Source organism: Chelonoidis abingdonii, chromosome 17 (assembly GCF_003597395.2).
Source record: "Chelonoidis abingdonii isolate Lonesome George chromosome 17, CheloAbing_2.0, whole genome shotgun sequence".
Taxonomy (NCBI): Eukaryota; Metazoa; Chordata; order Testudines; family Testudinidae; genus Chelonoidis; species Chelonoidis abingdonii.
This window is the reverse complement of record NC_133785.1, coordinates 12,929,763-12,951,056: the sequence shown is the minus strand read 5'-3', so window position 1 is coordinate 12,951,056 and position 21,294 is coordinate 12,929,763. Positions and strand designations below refer to the sequence as shown.

General features: G+C 39.0%; 1 protein-coding gene across 4 annotated transcripts in view; it reads right to left on the bottom strand.

Moving 5' to 3' along the window:
• Positions 1 to 21,294, bottom strand: part of CACNA1D (calcium voltage-gated channel subunit alpha1 D) — a 356,488-nt gene that overhangs the window by 149,665 nt on the left and 185,529 nt on the right. For all 4 annotated transcript variants that reach the window (XM_075073231.1, XM_075073232.1, XM_075073233.1 and 1 more), the window contains exon 9: positions 13,720 to 13,889. In XM_075073231.1, the coding sequence (XP_074929332.1) occupies positions 13,720 to 13,889 (170 nt within the window). The remainder of the gene's footprint in view (positions 1 to 13,719; positions 13,890 to 21,294) is intronic.

Below are 21,294 nucleotides of genomic sequence, written 5' to 3'. Positions count from 1 at the left end.
GCCTAGTTAGCGCATGTGCATTATTTACAATATGTTTTTCTTTATAAATGAGACAAAAGATTAAAAAAAATCAACAATTAATATTGTTCAAAAGGGATTATTTTAATGTTCAACAATAAGTCACTGGCAGTCACGATTTCCTACTTAGGATGCTGTCTCATGTCTGCAGTTTAAACAGTTGCCAACTTTTCTTCCTCTCATAAGTTCTGAAATATTATGCCATATGATTTTGCAAGCAGAAAAACCAACATTTTAGCCAGGGTGAAAGAACAACAAATATAGTTTATCTTTTATACCATAAATTGATATTATTGAACTAAACAGAAAACAAAACTTCAGCTGTTTTGAACAACTGGAAAACCACCAAACTTTCCATACAAAGCGTAAGAAAACATTAAAATATTTTGAAAAGAAGTCTGTGAATCTTTAACACACAGCTTGCGTTATTGTATGAATGAAAAAGTAAACCTCAGGACTTTCACTGATTAATTAATATACAGGTTTGGTGAGACTATTCTGTAGCTGAGCACAGAAATATGTATACTCATTTGTTGAAAAAGCTTGTCATTTATGAAGATCAACTTCAAACTATAAACACACAGAATATGAGCTCTGTATACCATCCAAACAACTTTGTTTTGCACTATTCATATTACTCCCAAGAGTAATATTTTATTTTATTTCTGTCCGTTATAATAATCTCTTCATGGTAAAATAAGGCAGGGGAAATAGAAAACCACTACGTTTAAAATTACATTAAGATGAATTATTGTGTAAGATACAGAAAGTATTTTAAATATTTGTTTATTATCAGTGCTCTTTTTTAAAAAAATTAAGACATCAAGTGCCCTCAGGCCCCAGTTCAAGAAAGCACTTAAGTATATATTTAAGTCCATTCCTGTTCAGGACAGCACTAAATCAGTTGCTTACATGCGCTTCCTGAATAAGAATGCTTTCACTATGCATCAAGGCCTAAATGTCACCACATAATTGTAGCTGTGTTTCTTTAAGATATCGGAAAAGCAGAAGTACTCTACTGTACTAGGGGTTGTGGCAGTTGCTATGGTAACTAGTGGGTTGCTGGATTTTTTTTCTTCTGTGTAGTAGAAAAAGCAGTTATATTTAAACTACCTAATTCAGAGGATACATTAATTCTCCTTTTCTTAGACAACTTCCCTGTTCACAATTCTTCTGATATTTTTTTCATTATTACATTTTTCTCCACATTTGTTCAGAACCCCTTCCACTTCCCTCCCCCAACTCTTTTATGAATAGTGTTAAGGTTGACCCCGCACAAATGACATCAATGAGAATTATGGTCCTTATTTCAATGGGAGGAAGACAGGCTTCCTGGGACAAAGTTTCCTCTCAGATGAGCCAGTGGAGTTATTCTGCATTTACACTGGTGTAACAGAGCAGAATATGACCCTCTGTCTTCTGTTGGAGTTCTGCAGCCTTTTTACTTGCCAAAACTGGGAATGGCTTCTTTGTAGATGATGGGCGGGGGGGATTTACCAAGTGCCTGATCTTGCAACTCTTATTCACTTGAGTAATCAGTGAGATGAGGACTCAATTAATAGAAATAAATGCATACTTAAGCACAATACCTTATTTCCCTCTCACATACACCAGTGCAAATCAGGGATCTCCAGTGAGATCAGTGGAGCTGCAATGGTATAAAACAGATGTCAAGCAGAAGGGGAATTAGGCCCACTGTTTCCAGGCTGTAGCATACCTACATCTGACAAAAATGGGAAGTTCAGGTCTTGTGGCACAGATCTATTGATTGTCCTCCAGTTAGAAAACATGATGGAAGCTTTCTGCTACTATTCTATTTCTTATAAAGTGTCACTCACTGACAGTGTATATTTATTTATTTCAAATAAATATCAGATTGTTTATAAAACAGGGAAAAGCATAAAAATAATATAATTTTAAGACAAGCCTAAAGTTCAATCCTAGCGAGATTCTATTACTGGTCAATACACAGTCAGAAATTTCACCCCACTTTTCCTGAATTTAGCTGTTTTTTAAAAAATGAAGGTTCTAGGTAAAATCTAGGCCCTGCTGAAGTCATTAGGAGTTTGGTCATTTATTACAATGAGGCCAGGATTTCACCCTGTTTATAACAGGGTCCTAATCAATCCTATTTCAACTTGTGACATTGCAGGTGTAGTGTTGGGAACAAGTGTGGGGAGCAATGATAGAATAATAGACAATACAGGGGAAATTAGAAACCTAACACGTATTAAACTCTAATAATAAGTCAACAGAGAGGCTTGGTAGTAGTACTATGAATGGCAGTATAGAGAGACCTAGATTCAGGAGTGATAACAAGTCTTTCAGTCCCAAGTGGAACTCAGTAGCAACACTGCATGAGCACACCACCCTAGCTAATCCAAACTGGCACTGGCATCTGCACTGAACAGACTGAGTTATATGACTACAGCCTTTTAAGGAGAAGGAGTTTATGCAGGGAAATAACAGTGTATAGGATGAAACAGTGGAAAACCTTATGACCTTAATGAGACTGGCCTTCTGTTAGAGCTCTGGTGTGCTAAGCGAGAGACATGTTTTTCCTCCTTAGAAAATATGAATGCATAGAAATACCCAGGGATTATCTTCTTTATTAAGATATGCTCCCTTTACATCTAGAGCACTAGAAAATATCACCTTAATTCAAATTATATGAATCAATTTCAGGTATAACGTGATTGTTTTAAGCAATATAAACACCACATGCAACATTTGATATTTTCCAAAGCATACAGTATTTAGATCAAATATATCAGCTATTGCCTGACTCTTAGCTGTTATTCAACTAAAATGATTGTTCTTTTCCACCGCAAAGCTGGCTGCTCCAATAATTCTGTTATACATGGGATTCGCAACTATATATCCCTTATTAATATCATTGTGACTTGAACAAGTTGCTATTTCTGTTATTTTCTAAAAATACACTGCAGAATTTTTTAAAGCCAAGCTTATTTGTTTAACAGACACATATCTATTTGTTTACCCGCCTACATCTGGGAAGTATATGAACTTTCTAAAGGTTGGCATTTTAAAGACTGACCAGACGATGAAGGGGCAAGTTAAACAGTTTATCACTGAAAATTTCCCAGGCATCCTTATATTGTAATTCAGGTCATTTCTACATGATGGAATTGCTGAGGTTTTTTTCAGTTTGCTTTTTTTTAAAACCTAGTAAATTACGAACAATAAAGCATATTAAAAGAACATTATTCTAGTTGCAAAATCAAACACTCTAAAGTTAGGAAATGCCAGAATTAAGGTTGCCTGTGCAACCTTAATCTGGCCTCACATCAAGTATGCATTATGATACAGTCTTTAATTATACAATTACATAAAATTTTTAAACACCGGACCCCTGCCTCATTTGTTGCAGAAATTGGAAGGTATGTAGAGAATGAATAGGGGCACTATACACTCTGACACTGAAGTCACTCAGTGTTTGTGTTTAAGAGATAAACATAGCTCTGTGCTATGGCTATGGGACTTGTCTATCTCCTACAGAGTTAGGACATAGGTACACTAAAGGGGTATCAATTTTAGTGCGCACTAGTGTGTTGCACACAAACTGGCATTCACTAAAAGTTTCCTGCTGTGCGTTAATGTAATCCTGTTCCAAACAGAACTACATTAACACACTTGGGAATTTTTAATGCATGCCAGCAGGGTCCACAGAGGCCAGTTTGTGTACAACACGCTAGTGCACACTAGAATTTATATCCCTTTAGTGTAGACTAATGCACCATGTAGACAAGCCCTATGTTGATCCTGTTAGTATTCGTTCCGACAGGTTCTCACTCTCCGCTGGCAACCCCCATTGAAGATGTGGTATAGGTGGGGAAGCTTTGGTAGCGTGGCTCCAAATAGTAACAGTATAAATGCGTCAACTCTCCATGCAGATGTACCAAATGAACTAGCTCTCCACAGATTACTTGAGATGTAAGGGATTACTGCATGGGTCTTGAGAACCTGGTATACTCAATAAAACAGATGGAGAACATGATTTATCTGGAATTAGCTGAGGAAAGAGGGCCTAATCTTGCAGTCCTTCTGCAATCTTCCCATGGAGATGGAGGTTCATGAAAAAATACATGTGGCTGGAAAAGAATGATTTAGGGTGAATTTTTAAGTGCACAGTAGGAGCCTAACTCTGATCCCATTGAAGTCAATAGTAAAATTCTCATTGACATACACAAAAGCAGAGATAGGCCAATGCTGACTGTTTTTGAAAATCCAACTCTCAAAGTCAAAGACCCCAATCCTACAACCCTCTCTCACACATGAATGGTCTCAATGGTTTAGCTGGTTCACTTCCAGTATGTACGAAAAACTACTGCAGTCTTTTAGCATGTTTTAAAAAGGTTTTCCAGCTCATAAAACTTATCCAAGCCACTAGAAAAGTAGACTGAATAGTTCAAGGAGTATAAATAATTTCAAATTGAATCAACAAGACGGTTTAAAATATCCAGTAAGGATTTTTCTGAAAAGTTTTACATATATTTTATTCAATTAGCAGATATACTTACTTATAGGATATAATCTAATATCAAAATATTACTTGAATTTTACATTTTGTTTATTTTTTCTAGTATTTTCCTTAAAATGCATCCCCTGTATCCTCTCAATTTACAAATTTCTGTTTGGACTGATATTTTTCATATCATACATAACTGGGTCAGATTTGTCAACTGCACTCCAGATCTTAGCTGCTATTTAACAAAAGTGATTGCCTCACCACAACAAGTAAGCCATTGCGCTGATAATTCTGTTGTACGCAGGATTTTAAACTAGAACTAGATCTTCCTAACTGCTATCACTGTGATTTTGACAAGTTGCTATGTTTCCCATTATTAGAAGGACGTAGATGGGAAATTAGCAGCTACATTTTAAAAGTCTTTCTATATGAAAAAAAATTAAAAGATGAAAGGAAAAAAGTACATAGCATAAGAACATTGTATTTAGTTTGTTAAATTTTGCATTAAATGGGGATGTGGGGAGGGAGGGAAGGACACAACAACCGAAACAATATAATTGTACAGTCTACAGTTCTAAAACATGCTGTTCTAAACTTACACTATGGTCAGTTATACAGCTTCTCAAATCCTTTGGTAGGTTTTTTCATATCTGAGATGCTTTTCTATCTGGCTCACTTGCCTTTTGAAAAGGTAAGCATACGCTTAACCTAGAACACTCTCAAACAAAGGCACAGTTCAGTGGAAATTTAAAGGGATAAAAATGAGCCTTTAGAAAGTTAAAGCACTGCAAACAGCAATCTGTTTGAAGCATGCATTTGAAATAGCAGATCATTTACATGCATGATGCATGTCTGCATGCAAAAGCTGTTTATTTCTATATTTTTAAAAGGCATATACGTTTTCAAGAACCAACATATAAAATGCATCATTTGCACAAAAGAATGCTCAACTGCAAAACAGAACACATTTTACCATGTTTATTGGAAGAACTGCTAAAGCAGCTAAATCTGCCTTTCTTCTTTTCCATTAAGTCGTCCAATGTAACCCCTTCATGTTAAGTAAACGTAATCCCACCATTTATGCAGTAGATGGCAGCAGTTGCAATGCAAAAAAATAAAAATGTGTCCACATATACAATACAAGCAAATTCAGACAAAACACAGAATGCTTTTACCAGCCTCACAACTAATCTAAAATCTTTCACCACTTACACTGATTTCTGCATTTCGGACCAAATCCTTGTCCCTTTGAAGTCAATGGGAGTTCTTTCACTGAATTTGAAGGAACGGGGATTTGGTGCATAATTAAAATAACAGTTTATGAAGTATCTTAGCAATTTATTTCTCATCTTAATAGTTAGAATGTGTGCCATTCAACAGTACCTAACACTCACTGGTTAACAGTAAAAATTTTTACAGAATTACACAAGGGTATCATATAAAACACGGATTCTCAAACTGGGGGGTCAGAACCCCTCGGGAGTTGCTAGGTTATTACATGGGGGGTAGCGAGCTGTCAGCCTCCACCCCAAATGCTGCTTTGCCTCCAGCATTTATAATAGTGTTAAATATATAAAAATGTATTTTTAATTTTTAAGGGGAGTTGCTTTCAGAGGCTTGCTATTTGAAAGGGGTCACCAGTACAAAAGTTTGAGAACTACTGATATAAAATGTTTAAGTTACTGAAGACAGAGACATAGGTTAAAATTTCAAAAATGATTAACTGATTTAGGAGCCTATATCCCACTTTAAAAGTACGTAGGTCATTTAGCCTAACCCCCATTGATTTAGGCTCCTAAGTGACTCAAGCACTTTTGAGTATTTTATCAACAGTTTAATTTTGCAGATTGCAGAACTGAGTCCTTTATTTCTGAATGTGCAGAGATCAGACACAAGTCTGTGATCATGAACGTTCCATTTGGAAAAGGGGCATGAATGGAGCTAGCAGGTCACACTTTATGCTAAAGAATCCTTTCCGGAAATTAGTAATTTGTAGGAGTATATTTGGAAAGTGACCAAATTTATCTCGTAAGTCTTTATATCCCTTTCCTGCAAGGTCATTATTCTGGTGCTTGTCATTTAAACTTCAGTAAGCTCCCAAACCAGAAATTCAACTTCATAATGCAGACAAGAGGGCTCCTTCCTTCATCGAAGGTATCTGCTGAATATCTTGCCTCCTTTTATGCATACCTTCACATGTAATCTGAAATGCAGCAGAGCGCCTTCAGATAATATCTGAGTGTCAAATGGAAGGAATTGAGGCCACTTCGCAGCCCTTATTCCTTCTTCACACACTGTCACACATCATGCAAAAAATTATATTCAGTTCTACTTTTTAAAACACATTTGCACAAATAGGCTAAGAGATTGCCTATTCAGTGCAAATTTCCATTCAGCATACATAAGTGGGCCTGCTTAGTGCCAGTACGACACTGGCAGATCGTTAGTTTATTGTATAACAAAAACCAGTGCATTTTTGCACAGCACATTATACAACCTTTATGACTCAGTCAAATCAAAACTCATTTTCACTTAGTATCCTAAAGGGCACAACTACAACCCAGAGACCTTCTCATATGCTTACATGTGCTTTGTTTGTTTTGTGGGGTAAAATAGACTTAAAGCCTGTGTCTCTGCCCGCAGGAGGATCACCCATATCTCAGCTGCACGTGAGGATCTAGCCCACTGGTGTTTTCATTGCCCTAATTTTTGTTCATTTTTGTTCATTTTTTTTCTGCTTTAGATCAAAGCAGGTGGCATCCCTGCAGGCCAAGGTGAAAGCAGGAGGAAAGTATGGGTATAATTTTCGAAAGTGCCTAAGTGACTTAAGAGTTTTAGTGCTATTAACAAACACAGATTTAGCAATAAGGACCCTAGGTCCTATTGACTTTCAATGAGATTTAGGATATGTCTACACTATGAAATTAGATCGATTTTATAGAAGTCGATTTTTAGAAATCGATTTTATACAGTTCATTATGTCCACACTAAGCGCATTATGTTGGTGGAGTGCATCCTCACTACCATGCCTACCATCGACTTACGGAGCAGTGCACTGTGGGTAGCTATCCCACAGTTCCCACAGTCTCCGACGCCCATTGGAATTTTGGGTTAAGCTCCCAGTGCCTGATAGGACAAAAAACATTGTCGCAGGTGGTTTGGGGTACATTTCGTCAGTGGCCTCTCCCTCCGTGAAAGCAACAGCAGACAATCGTTTTGTGCCAGGCACCAAGGCTATTAGAAAAGCACAGCAGGGCGCACTGCACATCAGAAAGGCTTTGAAAACCAGTTTCATGACTGGCCAGGCTTCGGTGTGACAATTGTGTGTGTTTCTCCTTGATGAAAACCCACCCCCTTTGTCGACTTTAATTCCCTGTAAGCCAACCACCCTCCTCCCTTCAAAATAAATTAACTATTATTTTGAAACTATGCATTCTTTCTTTATTAATTAATTTTTAAAAATGAGATAATGGACAAGGTAGCCCGGGTGGGGTAGGGATGAGGGAAGGACAAGGCCACATTGCTTATTGTGGCCACACTAAAATTCAAATTGTTTGAATGACAGCCTTATGTTGCTTTGGCCATCCTCTGCAGTGGATTGGCTGGGTGCCCGGAGCTTCCACCCCCACCCCCAACCCCGGTGCATTCTTCGGCGTCTGAGTGAGGAGGCTATGGAACACAGGGATAAGGATAGGTGGTTATATAGTGGATGCAGGGGGAGGGGTCTGTGCTCTTGTTGGCTTTCCTGCAGCTCCAACAGACACTTCATCATCATGTCTGTTTGCTCCCCCAACAGACACTTCATCATGTCCTTTCCTGGCCTCTACCACTGAATGCCTCCATGCATTAAGCTGTGCCCTATCAATGCGAGAGGACTGCATGAGCTCGGAAAACATGTCATCGAGAGAGCATTTTTTTTGCCTTCTACTCTGCGATAACCTCAGGGACAGAGATGATGGGGGAGCGTAGAAACATTCTATGCTTTGCGATTCTAGGGGGACTGCATGGTCACTTGTGCTGCTGAGTTTGCCACACTGACCAAACAGGAAATGAAATTCAAAAGTTCCTGGAGCTTTTCCTGTGTATCTGGCTTGTGCATCAGAATTCAAAGTTCTGTCCAGAGCAGTTACAATGGAGCACTCTGGGATAGCTCCTGGAGGCCAATACCTTCAATTTGCATTCTCACTACCCCAAATGTCACTCAGAAAAGTCGATTTTAGTGCTATTCCCCTCACCAGGGAGGAGTACAGAAGTCGATTTTAAGAGCCTTTTAGGTCGACGGCATGGGGTTGGTTGTGTGGACGCATTCATTTTTAAATCGACCTAACGTGGCTAAATTCAATTTAACCCCGTAGCGTAGACAGGGCCGGCGCTTCCATTTAGGCAGCCTAGGCAATCGCTTAGGGCGCCAGAATTATTGGTGGGCGGCGTTTTGCCGGAGGGGGCGGCAGGTGGCTCCGGTGGACCTACCGCAGTCATGCCTACGGATGGTCGGCTGCTCGCGTGGCTCCGGTGCACCTCCCGCAGGCACGACTGCGGCAGCTCCACCAGAGCCACGGAGCACCCGACCGTCCACAGCCATGACTGCGGCAGCTCCACTGGAGCCGCGGGACCAGCGTGCAGGGCGGCGAAATTGCCGTGCGCCTAGGGCGCTAAAACCCTAGCACCAGTCCTGAGTGTAGACCAGGCCTTAGGCTCTCACGTGCCTACCTCACTTTTGAAACTGGGACTTAAGGCTTGTCAGCACAAGTTTTGTACTGATCTAGCTATAATTGGCATCTAAACACAGGTAGATTTTAAACGGATAGAGTTAGAATGATACAAAAACTGTGTAGGCACCTACCTCACTTAAGAGCTTTTGAAAATTGTACCCACTGTCTAGAATCTGGCATCCTTAACTCCCAAACAAGCTCAACTAGTAGCTAAAATACATGGACTTATTTATTTACTTTGCAAGTACTAGGGGAAAGATCTTTGGTCGTGCTAGAGCTGCACTAGGAACAGCTGAAGAAACAAGAGGGGGAAAAAAGTGGCTTTAAGCTACCTTTGCATGCCCTGATTTTTAGGGCTACTGAAGGGCAATTTTGGGGTTCCTCTAAATTACATCTGGCTGCAAAGTCTCACTACAGCTTAGGGAATCTCCAGCTGGCCAGATCTGCCAGCTATCTGGCTGCTTTCCACTCCTGGAACAGTACAGAACAGCCAGAGGAGGAACTGAAGCTCTGTCCCTCAGTGTCTAAAAGCTGAAGGCATTCAAAGACAATGCAATACCAATGGAGTTCTGATAAATGCATTAGGGTCCAGATTTTCAAAGAACTCTCACTGAAGTCAATAGGAATAATGAGAGTGCTGCGGTGATTAGTTAGTTAGTACAGGGCTTTGAAAATATAACCTCCTAAGTGCTCAGCAGCAGAGTTGTATTGTATTGGTTGAAGTGACTCTCCTCTGTCACTCCTCATATATTTTTCATGTTATCAGTTTTGTTTTGACATGGGATAAATAACTGTCCTTGCCCCTGCAAGGCTGCCCATGGGCTGCCCATCAATGTTAACGTTTCTCCAAAAAATGTGTTTTAATTACTTTCCCCTGCAAATTCCCTGCCCTGAAAGTATCTTCTGACAATTAACATAATCTAAAATAACATGATCATTAACAATGTACAGACAAAGGCCACCCCATTCTTTCCACAGCTAAGTAAAGACATGGTTCTGCTGTATGGGGGAACCTAACCCACAGGGAACCCATTCCCTGATCTCCACAGCCTGTTGCAAGCCACTGAGCACTGCTCTGGGGCAGGTCTCTCTACAGCAGTGCAAGTATAGGTCTGAGATTAGTACAGGCTGCAGAAGGGATGGGATCTGGCCACTACGTCTGCAAATTGCATGGATCTCCTGGCCAATAACCCCATTAGTGGCTGCGTGGATGTACAGCAATCTGTCATTAAGTTGGGCAAGAAGATTGTGACCCTGTATAAGTCCCTTGCACAAGGTCTGTTTTCTCAGGTTTTGTTCAGGGACCACTGTGACATTGCACTCCATATATAAACATATATTATAAAACTATGTTTATAAGGGCGGATATGATGTAACTAGAATATGTTTTATGCACAAAGTCTCTTGTAAGGTATCATTACAAAGTTTATAATCTAATGAGTGTCGTCATCCTACTTGTATGAATGTATCATTCTTGTATCTGGAACTAGGAATATGAAATATAACTGAGGTCCTATTGTAATTATGCAAAGCGTGAGCAATTAATGGTGGCTTGGAATCTTGATGGCTACTATTAACTAGGACAATTGATTGTAGATGGCTCTGTTTACTTGTAAGCCTTCCTGTATACATGTGTGCCAGCAAGTGGGTAATGAAGATTCATAGGACATGTGAACATGTCACATGATACTGGAATCCATCTTTAACCCAGTACTTTCCCATTTAGAAGGAGGGGCGGAACCCATAGAGATACAAAGGATTCCCATCTTGTGCCAAAGCTATAAAAGGGGGTGGAACAGAACAAAGGGATCTCAGCCATGTGGAATCCCCTGCTTTTCATCTAAGACACCTGCTGGAACTAACAAGAACTGTACTGGGGAAAGGATTGGGCCCAGACTAAGAAGGAGTCTAGTCTGTGAAAGAAGCTTATTGAAACATCTCTGAGGGTGAGATTTACCTGTATTCAGTTTCTTAATGTATTAGGCTTAGACTTGCGTGTTTTGCCTTTATTTTACTTGGTGACTTACTTTGTTCTGTTATTACTTGGAACCGCTTAAATCCTACTTTTTATTCTTAATAAAATCACTTTTGTTTATTACTGAACCCAGAGTAAGTGATTAGTACTTGGGGGAGCAAATAGCTGTGCAAATTTCTCTGTCAGTGTTATAGAGGGTGGACAATTTATGAGTTTACCCTGTATAAGCTTTATACAGAGTAAAACAGATTTATTTGGGGGTTCGGATCCCATTGGGAGCTGGGTGTCTGGGTGCTGGAGACAGGAGCACTTCTTAAGCTATTTTCAGTTAAGTCTGCAGCTTTGAGGGTGTGGTTCAGACTCTGGGTCTGTGTTGCAGCAGGCTTGCATGTCTGACTCAACAAGGCAGGGTTCTGGAGGCCCAAACGGGCAGAGAAAATGGGCTCAAGGGTAGTCTCAGCACATCAGGTGACAGTCCCAAGGGGATCTCTGTGACTGAATCATCACAACCACCATGTGGACACAGACCGTACTCTCTAAAACATACAAACCTCTTTTATCTATCTTAGTCTTTTATACTGACACCCATTATGCCAGTATATAAGTGCTTTCCACATAAGATCAATAGCAATGCTTAGTGAACTCCAGACTGTCTCTGCCTCTTCTACCTTTCAAGCATAAAAACTCTGCATGGGCTGTCTTTTATACATATACATTACCTCTTTTAGGTAATGACACCAGCTCAAGCTTGCCTCCCACTCTCCCATAGTATCAAGGATAAAACCCTGTTTCCTCTAAGACAGTAACATGGGTTCAGACTTTATTGGCACTGTGAACCAAAAGTCTAATCTTCTGGAATCTGGAACTCTGGGGACAGGAGTTAGCCTAAATATTATTTTTATGTGGCAATAAGTTCCAAAACCAAAAAAATGATTTCAGTCAGTTTCAGGAACAAACCACGCACTATTTACCAGTTTTGACAAACATTATGCCCGGAAATCATTTCTAGCTACAATGCTAATCCGCAAATCAGTGAAGTATTATATGATGTTCAAAAGCTAAGACATTATTGAAATATTTTAAACATATGATAACAAATATGTTTAAAAGAATGCAGTTTCTTATAATTAAATAACAATACTATAATAGCAGTATCAATAACAATGAATATGTATTAATGTAATAAGGAATACTGTTCCGAGTTTCTGTCTATGACAAATCACTCCTTGACAGATTCTGATACCCCTATTTATACTGAATAGTATCTTGCTGGGTAAATAGCTCCCATTGGTTCCAGTAGAAGTATCTGAGGAGTACTCAACATAAATAAGAGTGTCAAAATCAGGCCCTCTACCTCCGATCTTATGGGTAACCGCATTTCATTAAGAAACCCCACAACAGAAATATTTTAATTCCACATGGTCACTCATCTACAGCAGCATACATTTCATATTAAAACTTTAACCACTACTTTGCAAATAAAGTAGAAAGTATAAAAACCTTTCCATTAAATGTATATTTGAAATTTCTGAGTTACACAGACTTTAGCTGACAACAACAAACCATGTACAATCGTTGCAAAGTCATAAAATTAACCTCTTCATTGTAGACAGTTCTGCTAAGACTTTTTGGTGTAGAAGCATTTGAGGACTTTCATGATATAAATCTGAGGGTGTTAAAACATTCATTGTTACCGTTGTCATTAGTACAGTACTCTATAATGGGTGAACTATATAAAGAAAGCAACAGTGACTGTTTTTTAATGTTGACTAAAAGTCCACAAAGATTTCAAGTATTTCACCTCAAGTAAACACTCCTCATAAAGATATCTTCATATACCATGCTTAGGGCTTGTCTACATGGCAAACTGGTGCACTGTGGAGTCACACCACTGTCTAGACCTAGCCTTAACTGCTAGACAGGAGGGGATGTCTGAGGTGTAATTTCTTTCCTCACAGAATTAGTGGAAACCACCTTTTCTAACACAATAGAAGGTTTAAACATTTAATCGTTAGGTTTTTCTCAATGTCTTCTATTTCTTGGGGTTTGAATGTGGAGTTAAGAATGTACTTTTCTGAGCCATTTTCTTCTAACTCTAATACACACAGCCACTGACAATCATATATCCCTTTTGGCTATGCCAGCAAGAGTCTAGATTTGAAATGTCATTGAGTTGCATGCAATTTGTATAGCCACTATTACTTTAGAAACCAAAAATAAAATCGAGAACCTTTATAAAACAATGCTTTTCAAACCTTAATAGTGGATATCAAAATAGAGTGTGGATCATGGTTTGTACAGGAGTAAAGCAGGGCTAAATCTGGGGATATGTTTCCAGTCCATTTTTATGGCAGTAGGTAAATGAATATTAATAAAGATGCGGATGCTCAACTAATGCAAATTTTTACACAACACTAAATTTGTACAGTAATATTTGATATGATATATCCTCTCCCTTATTTTAACTTTTCTCCAAACAGTTCAATTGTCTTTCAGTGGGAGTATAAAGTGTAAAGAATACATACTGTTCCGTTTGCCTTCTTCATCACCCTCCTCCTCATTCTCAGGGTCAATGTCTTCTGCCTGTGTAATCCAATCTAAATATCCCTTCAGATCCTCTTCAAGCTGCTGCTTTTCACGTAGCTTCTGAAAGTCCCCTCGGGCTTTGGCTTTTTCTCTTTCCTTGGAAAATTCCCTATTGAATTCAGATAAAAGAGAACAAATATTGATTATAAGGCTGCATGGCATTTTTCACGAGGAATCCACATTGAAGAATAGATTTGACACAGCAAAAGAATTAAAGGTACTATACAGAAGATTTGAAAGATTCATTCAAAGCAAGATTGTGGTGCTAAAAGTTCATGCCAAATTTCTTTCAAGCTACACTTTTCATAACTGGTAATAAATATAGTTCATAAAAATCAAGAATTTTATTTACCAAAGAGTACAGTTTCTATGATTTTGGCCTCTACACTCTTTGAAGCCTCAACTGTTATGAAGTTTAAGTCTAATTAAAAAAATTAAACAATATTCTGTCTCGCTCAACTACAATTTATACTCCCGGTTTTAGCAATGTACTCCCCAACTGAACTGAGAGTACTGCTTCCAACACAAAAAGAAGATGCTGCTTTAGACTTGCCCTCACCTCTGCTAACTCTGAGTTAGGTGCTTTGCCAAAACTACTTATGTCAGTACATGTCCTGACCACACTTCAGAGACAAAGGATCTCCCTTAGGTTGTCTTACTTTCTATTAGGTCAAGTAGAGAGGTTGCTCAAGATTCTGAACCTTTTCCCCCTTTGTTCTCTGTTAGAAGGCCTCCCAAATCCTGTTATTCATAAATCAGGATTATGCTCTTTTGACTGGTTGTCCATTCGTTAGGAAATATACTCTATCTAGTTCAGCCTTTTGTGATTCCATTCATTCCTTCTGCCTCTTCTTATCGCGAGATTATCTTCAATTGGCATGTGGCTCATACACTGCCCTTACTTATACCTGGGTGTTACCACAATGACTTCCAAATTTCTTGCAACATGCACTTTGACAAATGGTCAACACAGATTTTTGAGACACACTGCAATATCATGGTTGTGAGCTCCAGGAATTCCTTTGCTAGAGTGTTCAAACGTTTTCTAAAGTGCTTAAGTACCAACAGATCTGGTACTTGTGTAAAGAACCATAGGTTGCAAATAGGTTACAAGTGACAGTACCGTCACTACAGGACTTCTTGTAAAAGATCTGACGGGTCCTCATCTTAAACCTATCATTGGACCTAATTTTGTCCACAGATAGGCTGGCAACTCTTCCTTTAGATTCAATAGGAGTTTTACCCTTCTACCAAGGGAAGAAATTGGTCCCATTATTTGGAAAGTAAAGCATATTCTCTTGGAAAATTTCCAGCCAGTTTGTGACAGGTCACAAAAGAAGCTTAACAAAGAGGTCTTTATATAGATACCTCCGAAATAAGATGGGCTAGATTGTGCCTGTTAGACTGGCCCACATTTATATCGGTGATTATTACAAAAGAAAATGCCCATCGTTTAGGTTTCACTTTAATGAAATGACATTACAGCTTGGGGAGCAAGTAACTAAATTTTTAATTCAATCGTTTAAAAAAAATATTGCAACTGTTAGGTATTAGAAACTAAATAAAATGGTTTACATCAAATGTAGGTATGCAGACCAGATATTTGTACTTCAAATATCGACTTCTAATCTAATTTATAAGATCTAATAGTGATCAATACATTGCACAGGAAATGACAACATAGACACCACAAGCAAATGAGCATTGCAGAACAAACACCCACTCCCAGTAATCCCACACTGGCCAATTTTTATTGTCCTTCTGTTAACATTTTTGTGTGTTTTGGACTTTTTCTACAGTTGGACTGCCTACGGTTACAGAGAGCGAGGGCAGGCACTATGCAAACTTCTTCACACAGCTCTGCTACTGCATTTCAACATGCCCATTATGCTAGTTCTCATTGCTCTAAATAAGCCTTGGGATTACATTATTCAGTAATTTTATTATATGGACAAATGTCTATTGACAATGACAAATAGACAAGTAAGCTCATTTTATTTTTGTTCAGAACTGGGGTTTGAACCCAAGCCAGTGCATTCATACTTTGAGGGCCACGTCCTCAAGTCCCAACTCAGTCCTTGCTCAGACAAAACTTTCATGGATTTCATTCAGAGCAAGGAGACTTCATGATTGATCCTGCTGCCACTTATAATCTATAGAGAAAGAAAATGCAATAGAGAGAAATATAAATTAGCTAGCTAATTAACTATTTGTGCCTGCCTATATCTTTAGCTAAATACTAATATTTCTATCCACAGTTCCTTGCAGGAGACAAAAGGCAGGCCCAGAATTGTGCTCACAAAATAAGAAGGCTGGGTTGAGGCTTTGCTTAAAATCTGGCTTTTCATGTGCAGTTATTCTCTGAAAAGTGACTGGGAAATGGCATTGTTGGGTTACTAGTTTCTTGAATCTAGGATTTCCAGGTTAAATTTGCTCAGTTTACAAGCAAAAAGATGTTTTTCCTAACTACCAGCCCTATAGATTTTAACATGGAATCTGAAAGTCAAATTGAACTCTTTTTGCTTTTGGGCATTATCACAAGTAAGGATTCAGCAGTGGTAAAATACTTAACATTGCTGTTGATGATGAATGTACACGCCAGAAAAGAGTGCAGCTCACTATCCCAGTGTGATATTGGCTCTGCAGTGCTAAGAGGAGTAACAAGTAGCAACTACCTATTTTTCTTGGTAAGCCTGGAGACATAACTGGGAATACACACAAGTAGAAGCAGGAGCAGCTTTAGGGGAGCATGACAAGGTTCCTTACACTGTCATAAAGAAGAAGATAAAACATGGTGGATGTATGCATTTATAAACACACACACATGTACATGTATATATCTAAAAGCAATCTGGGCATACGCCAGCATTTGCAGGGTCAGGCCTTAAAAGATAGCAATCTTCAAAAGTGGAAGAACCATTAGTGAACTGAAACTTTGCGTTTAACTAGTGCAAATACAAATGGCATCAATAAATCTTCTGCAAATTAGATTCTGCCCTCAGTTCCACCAGTGTAAATCTAGAGTAACACTATTGAAGTTTTGGCCATTGAATTTGTGTCGCCCTGCGTCTGATGACCCACATTCCTCCATCCACTTCGTTACAGAGAGTGCCAGCTGGGAGCCATGCTCCCTGATGTACAGGTAGTGCAGAATCCCCTTGGGCACAGGGCTGTACTAAGGAATAAGTATAGGGACATACCTAAGGCTTCTGGCCTGGCTATGCCATTGAAATTGCAATTTTCGTTCAAAAATAAATTCTGTTTCTAGACCTCACGGTTGCCAAGAAAACCTTGTAAACATTACCTGAGTGTAACTAATGCAGACAGCCTGAAACAATAGCTTTGAGAGGTATGAACTGCCCTGTTCGTTTTAACACAGTATTCAGCTCTGTTCTCTGAGTCCTCCCCCTGCAGAATCTTCCTGATTGACTGGAGGCTATGTCATCCCTCACCCATACAGCCCTCCTGAAAGCAAGGAGCAGTAGTCCAGTGAGGGAACTGTACTCCAAAGAGGAGTAGGGGCAACCTACCACCAGGCCTGGTGTGGATGAGTGGCCCCTGACATTGCTACTCCAGGGAGAGGCATAATTATGGTGCAGGGGCATAACCTACTTAATAACCTTCACAAGCTCATTGATAAGAAGATATCAGCTGCAATGATTTTAATAGTTTAAAGGATTGTGAGAATATGTATATAAATCAAAATAATAAATAGACTAGAATCTACTTAGCTTTCTCTCATTTGGAATAATTATATAATTGACAGTTTGCAATGTTGTTGTAGTCACGTTGGTCATGAGACAGACAAGGTAGGTGAGGTAATATCTTCTACTGGTGGAAGGGACAAGCTTTTGAGCTTCACAGGAAGAGAAAGAGCTCTGCGAAGCTCAAAAGCTTGTCCCGTCTACAAACCGAAACTGGTCCAATAAATGATATTACCTCACCTAGCTGTTCTCTCTGTATAATTTACACATGAAGGAGATCAGTTTATACTGCTCTAATTCACTGTAGCATTCCATGTAAATAAAAGATATTTTCTTGGGATTCACACATGGTGCAACTCCAAACTATATATATTTGACCCATTACTTCAAGAGCAATGGCATTAGTATTTGGCTGAACAGTGAGCTCAATAAAGCAGCTGTACTTGTAATTGTCACGAAATCTGGAAATGTATATTCAAGCATAACCCAAACCAGGGGCAGCTCTAGACATTTCGTAGCCCCAAGCAGGGTGGCATGCCACGAGGGGAGCTCTGCTGGTTGCCAGGAGGGCGGCAGGCGGCACTGGTGGACTTCTCGCAGGTGTGCCTGTGGGAGGTCCACTGGAGCTGCCTCCATCTTCCCAGTGACCGGCAGAGCGCCTCCCGCGGCATGCCACCCCAAGCATGCGCTTGACATGCTGGGGCCTGGAGCCACCCCTGACCCAAACCATCAGTGGCAGAATCAATATGGGAAAAGATCCCTTTTAATTTACAGCAACATTTCCATAAAATTCCCAGACTGTCCATAGTCCCTGGTAAACCCCAGTGTCCACAGACTGGCACACCCTACAGAAGATAGTCTGGATTTATGCTGACCTTTGTGGGAGTGGGAGCTAAATCTGTGTTAATAGAGAAAGCAATGGGAGCTCCCAACAAAATATGTTATCCTCACACTCTGAATTTCAACTGTTACACCCTGAACATTTTTTCATTCCATATCACGTTTCTAAAAACTATGGATTGCTCATACCACTAGATTTACCACTGCAGGCCCTCCACTGCCAATCCTACATTTTTAAGGCTTAGTTTGCCAACCGACAAAGTCTACACTGGCGTAAGCTTCCTCAGAAATGTCCCCTTTAGGTATTTCTTTTTTCTTAAAGGAACTACTACTCAGGGATATGTCAAGATCTAAAAAAGTTCTTCCCCATTAAATTTTTATACAGAGCTCAGTGACCAAAGACAGTTTCAGAAGCTTTAATGAGCCCCTCCTTAAAATGAAACCTGTTCTCTCCACCCTTTCTTAATTTGGTACAGTTGTTCATTAAGGACTGAAATGTAAACACAGGTAATGACCAATTTTAGTATAAATTTTATGTCTCTTTATTTAGTGTAGGAACTGAATTTTATCAGCCATCATCAGAAAATACTTCCCAGTTAATATGATGTCACAGGGACAATTGTTTAAGCCCTTATCCTTTTGAAGCTAGTAACTTTTCTTCACATGAAATGACATATTAGGAAATAAATGTGAGTTTTAATCAAATAAGAGCTGCAGAATTTAGCTCAAATATTTTTAATAAGATATGTGCAATCACAGGTACAGAGTTGTGTTGCCAATACTGTATGACATGGAAATAATAGAAAGCTTCTTATTTTTAAATATTACATCTAAGTTTGGTGTCAGTATATTACCTTCCTAGAGTGGCATAAAAGTGTTCCATGAACTGCTTTGGGCCTTTTCACAAAGCAAATATATTAATTGTTTAATTTATTCAAGAATTAAAGAGTTCTTCACATGCAATCCCTTCACTTTTGTCTTTTACTTGATATTGCAGAAACTAAATCTGGAGGCATTTACCATAGCTCTTCCCAGTTAGGACTTAATTTAACAAAAATTAGATCTGGCATACACAGAACATAATCCTAATTTATTAGATGGCATTTTAATGAAGCTGGAGAACACCAGCACTCACTTTCCTTTTACCATTCTCCACCACACACTTAAAAAGGGTATCTCCTTTTACAAAAATATTTATGAAAAAAAAAGCCCCTCAGCAGATCTGTCTGAGAATTAAGGGCTTTATTGCAAATTTTAAAAAATTTAGTTGTTTGGGCAGACAGAGTCATAAGTCCTTTAGAACAATGGTTCTCAACCAGGGATACATGTACCCCTGGGGGTCCACAGAGGTCTTCCAGGGGGTACATCAACTCACCTTGATATTTGCCTAGTTTTACAACAGGCTATATAAAAATCACTAGCAAAGTCAGTACAAACTAAAATTTCATACAATGACTTGTTTATACTGCCCTATAGACTGAAACGTAAGTACAATATTTATATTCCAACTGATTTATTTTATAATTATATGGTATACATGAGAAAGTAAGCTATTTTTCAGTAATAGTGTGCTCGCTGATTTTGTAAGCAAGTAGTTTTTAAGTGAGGTATAACTTGGGGTTACGCAAGACAAACCAGACACCTGAAAGGGGCACAGTAGTCTGGAAAGGTTGAGAGCCGCTGCTTTAGAAAATCCTGTTTTCTTCACAGAAGGCTAGTTGTAAGCCCATATTAGATGCAAACGAGGCAGTGCTCGTTTCTGTGATTTGCCAGCTTAGCTGTGGGTCTGCTATCCCAGAGGTGGTATCTCTTGAGAAAATAGCTACCCTGGTGTGCTGTGGAATCAAGATAAGGGACCTTTGTTGGCTGCTGCTTAGACTTCTTAATTTGCTCAGTTAAGTTGTTCAGGTTTGCTTCATAAGCGTGATGGATATATGGTGTTTATGGGTTAAGCACTATTGAAAGCTGCTGCAATTGAAAGGATCAAAGTAAAACAAGTCATTTAAAAAATGAAACAATTGGCACGGCTGCTACTTCTAGCAGCACCTCATTCATGGCTGAACCAGCTTTTAACTTTCACTTTTTATTAAAATAAGTGCACACAGGGAATTAAACATAGTCCTCTAGATACACAGTTAATTTTTTGTGGTTTTTTTAAATACAGCATAGAAGTCAGGCATTGTCATGGTGAACTGTGACTGCAATTTATCAGTGGGGGAAGTTGCAGCAGCACTTTATCCCCAAGATTATGATGTTTTTCACTTTTATTTTAAAAAAGCTGACTATGTAAGGGAGAGTAATTCCCTTCATGGGTCTCTATTTAAAACCATGAGTTAACTTCAATGGAGTTGAATAGGTTTAACTGAATGCAGAATTTGACTGTATGGTAAGTTTTCTGTCACAGTACAATGGTGAAAAAACCATCCCTTAGACATACACACCTGACCTTCTCTGAAATTAATAGAAACCATGTGTGCATGTGGGAGAGCAGAATTTCGCCATATGGGATTAGCTTGTTACCACTATAGTCTTCATAGGTGTCCTCCTCCAAATTTGACTGGGCCAGACTCTGCTTTGACACCAGTGTAAACTATAAACTTTGGCAAAGTTACTTTGGGTTACACTAGCATATATGAGCTCAAACTCTGGCCTACTGCCTGTAAAATCTCAGTTTAAAAATAAAGCTCTTTTAATGAGCATTTAACAAGAATATGAATCAACAAACTTCTATTTTTGTTTTAACTCCTACAGTTTAAAAACAGCCAAACTGATTACTGATTCATATTTTTAAACACAACATGCTCCCATGTTAAGACTTTGTAGGCCACCCTGCCAACACTGTGAGGAATACCTTTTTGCAAGCCTGGCCTAATGAGAAACACTTCTACAATGTCTTAAAATCAAATATGTTTTTCATCAACTTCTCTATTTTCTTTCAAAGTATCTTCTTCCTTCAAAGTAACCTGCCTT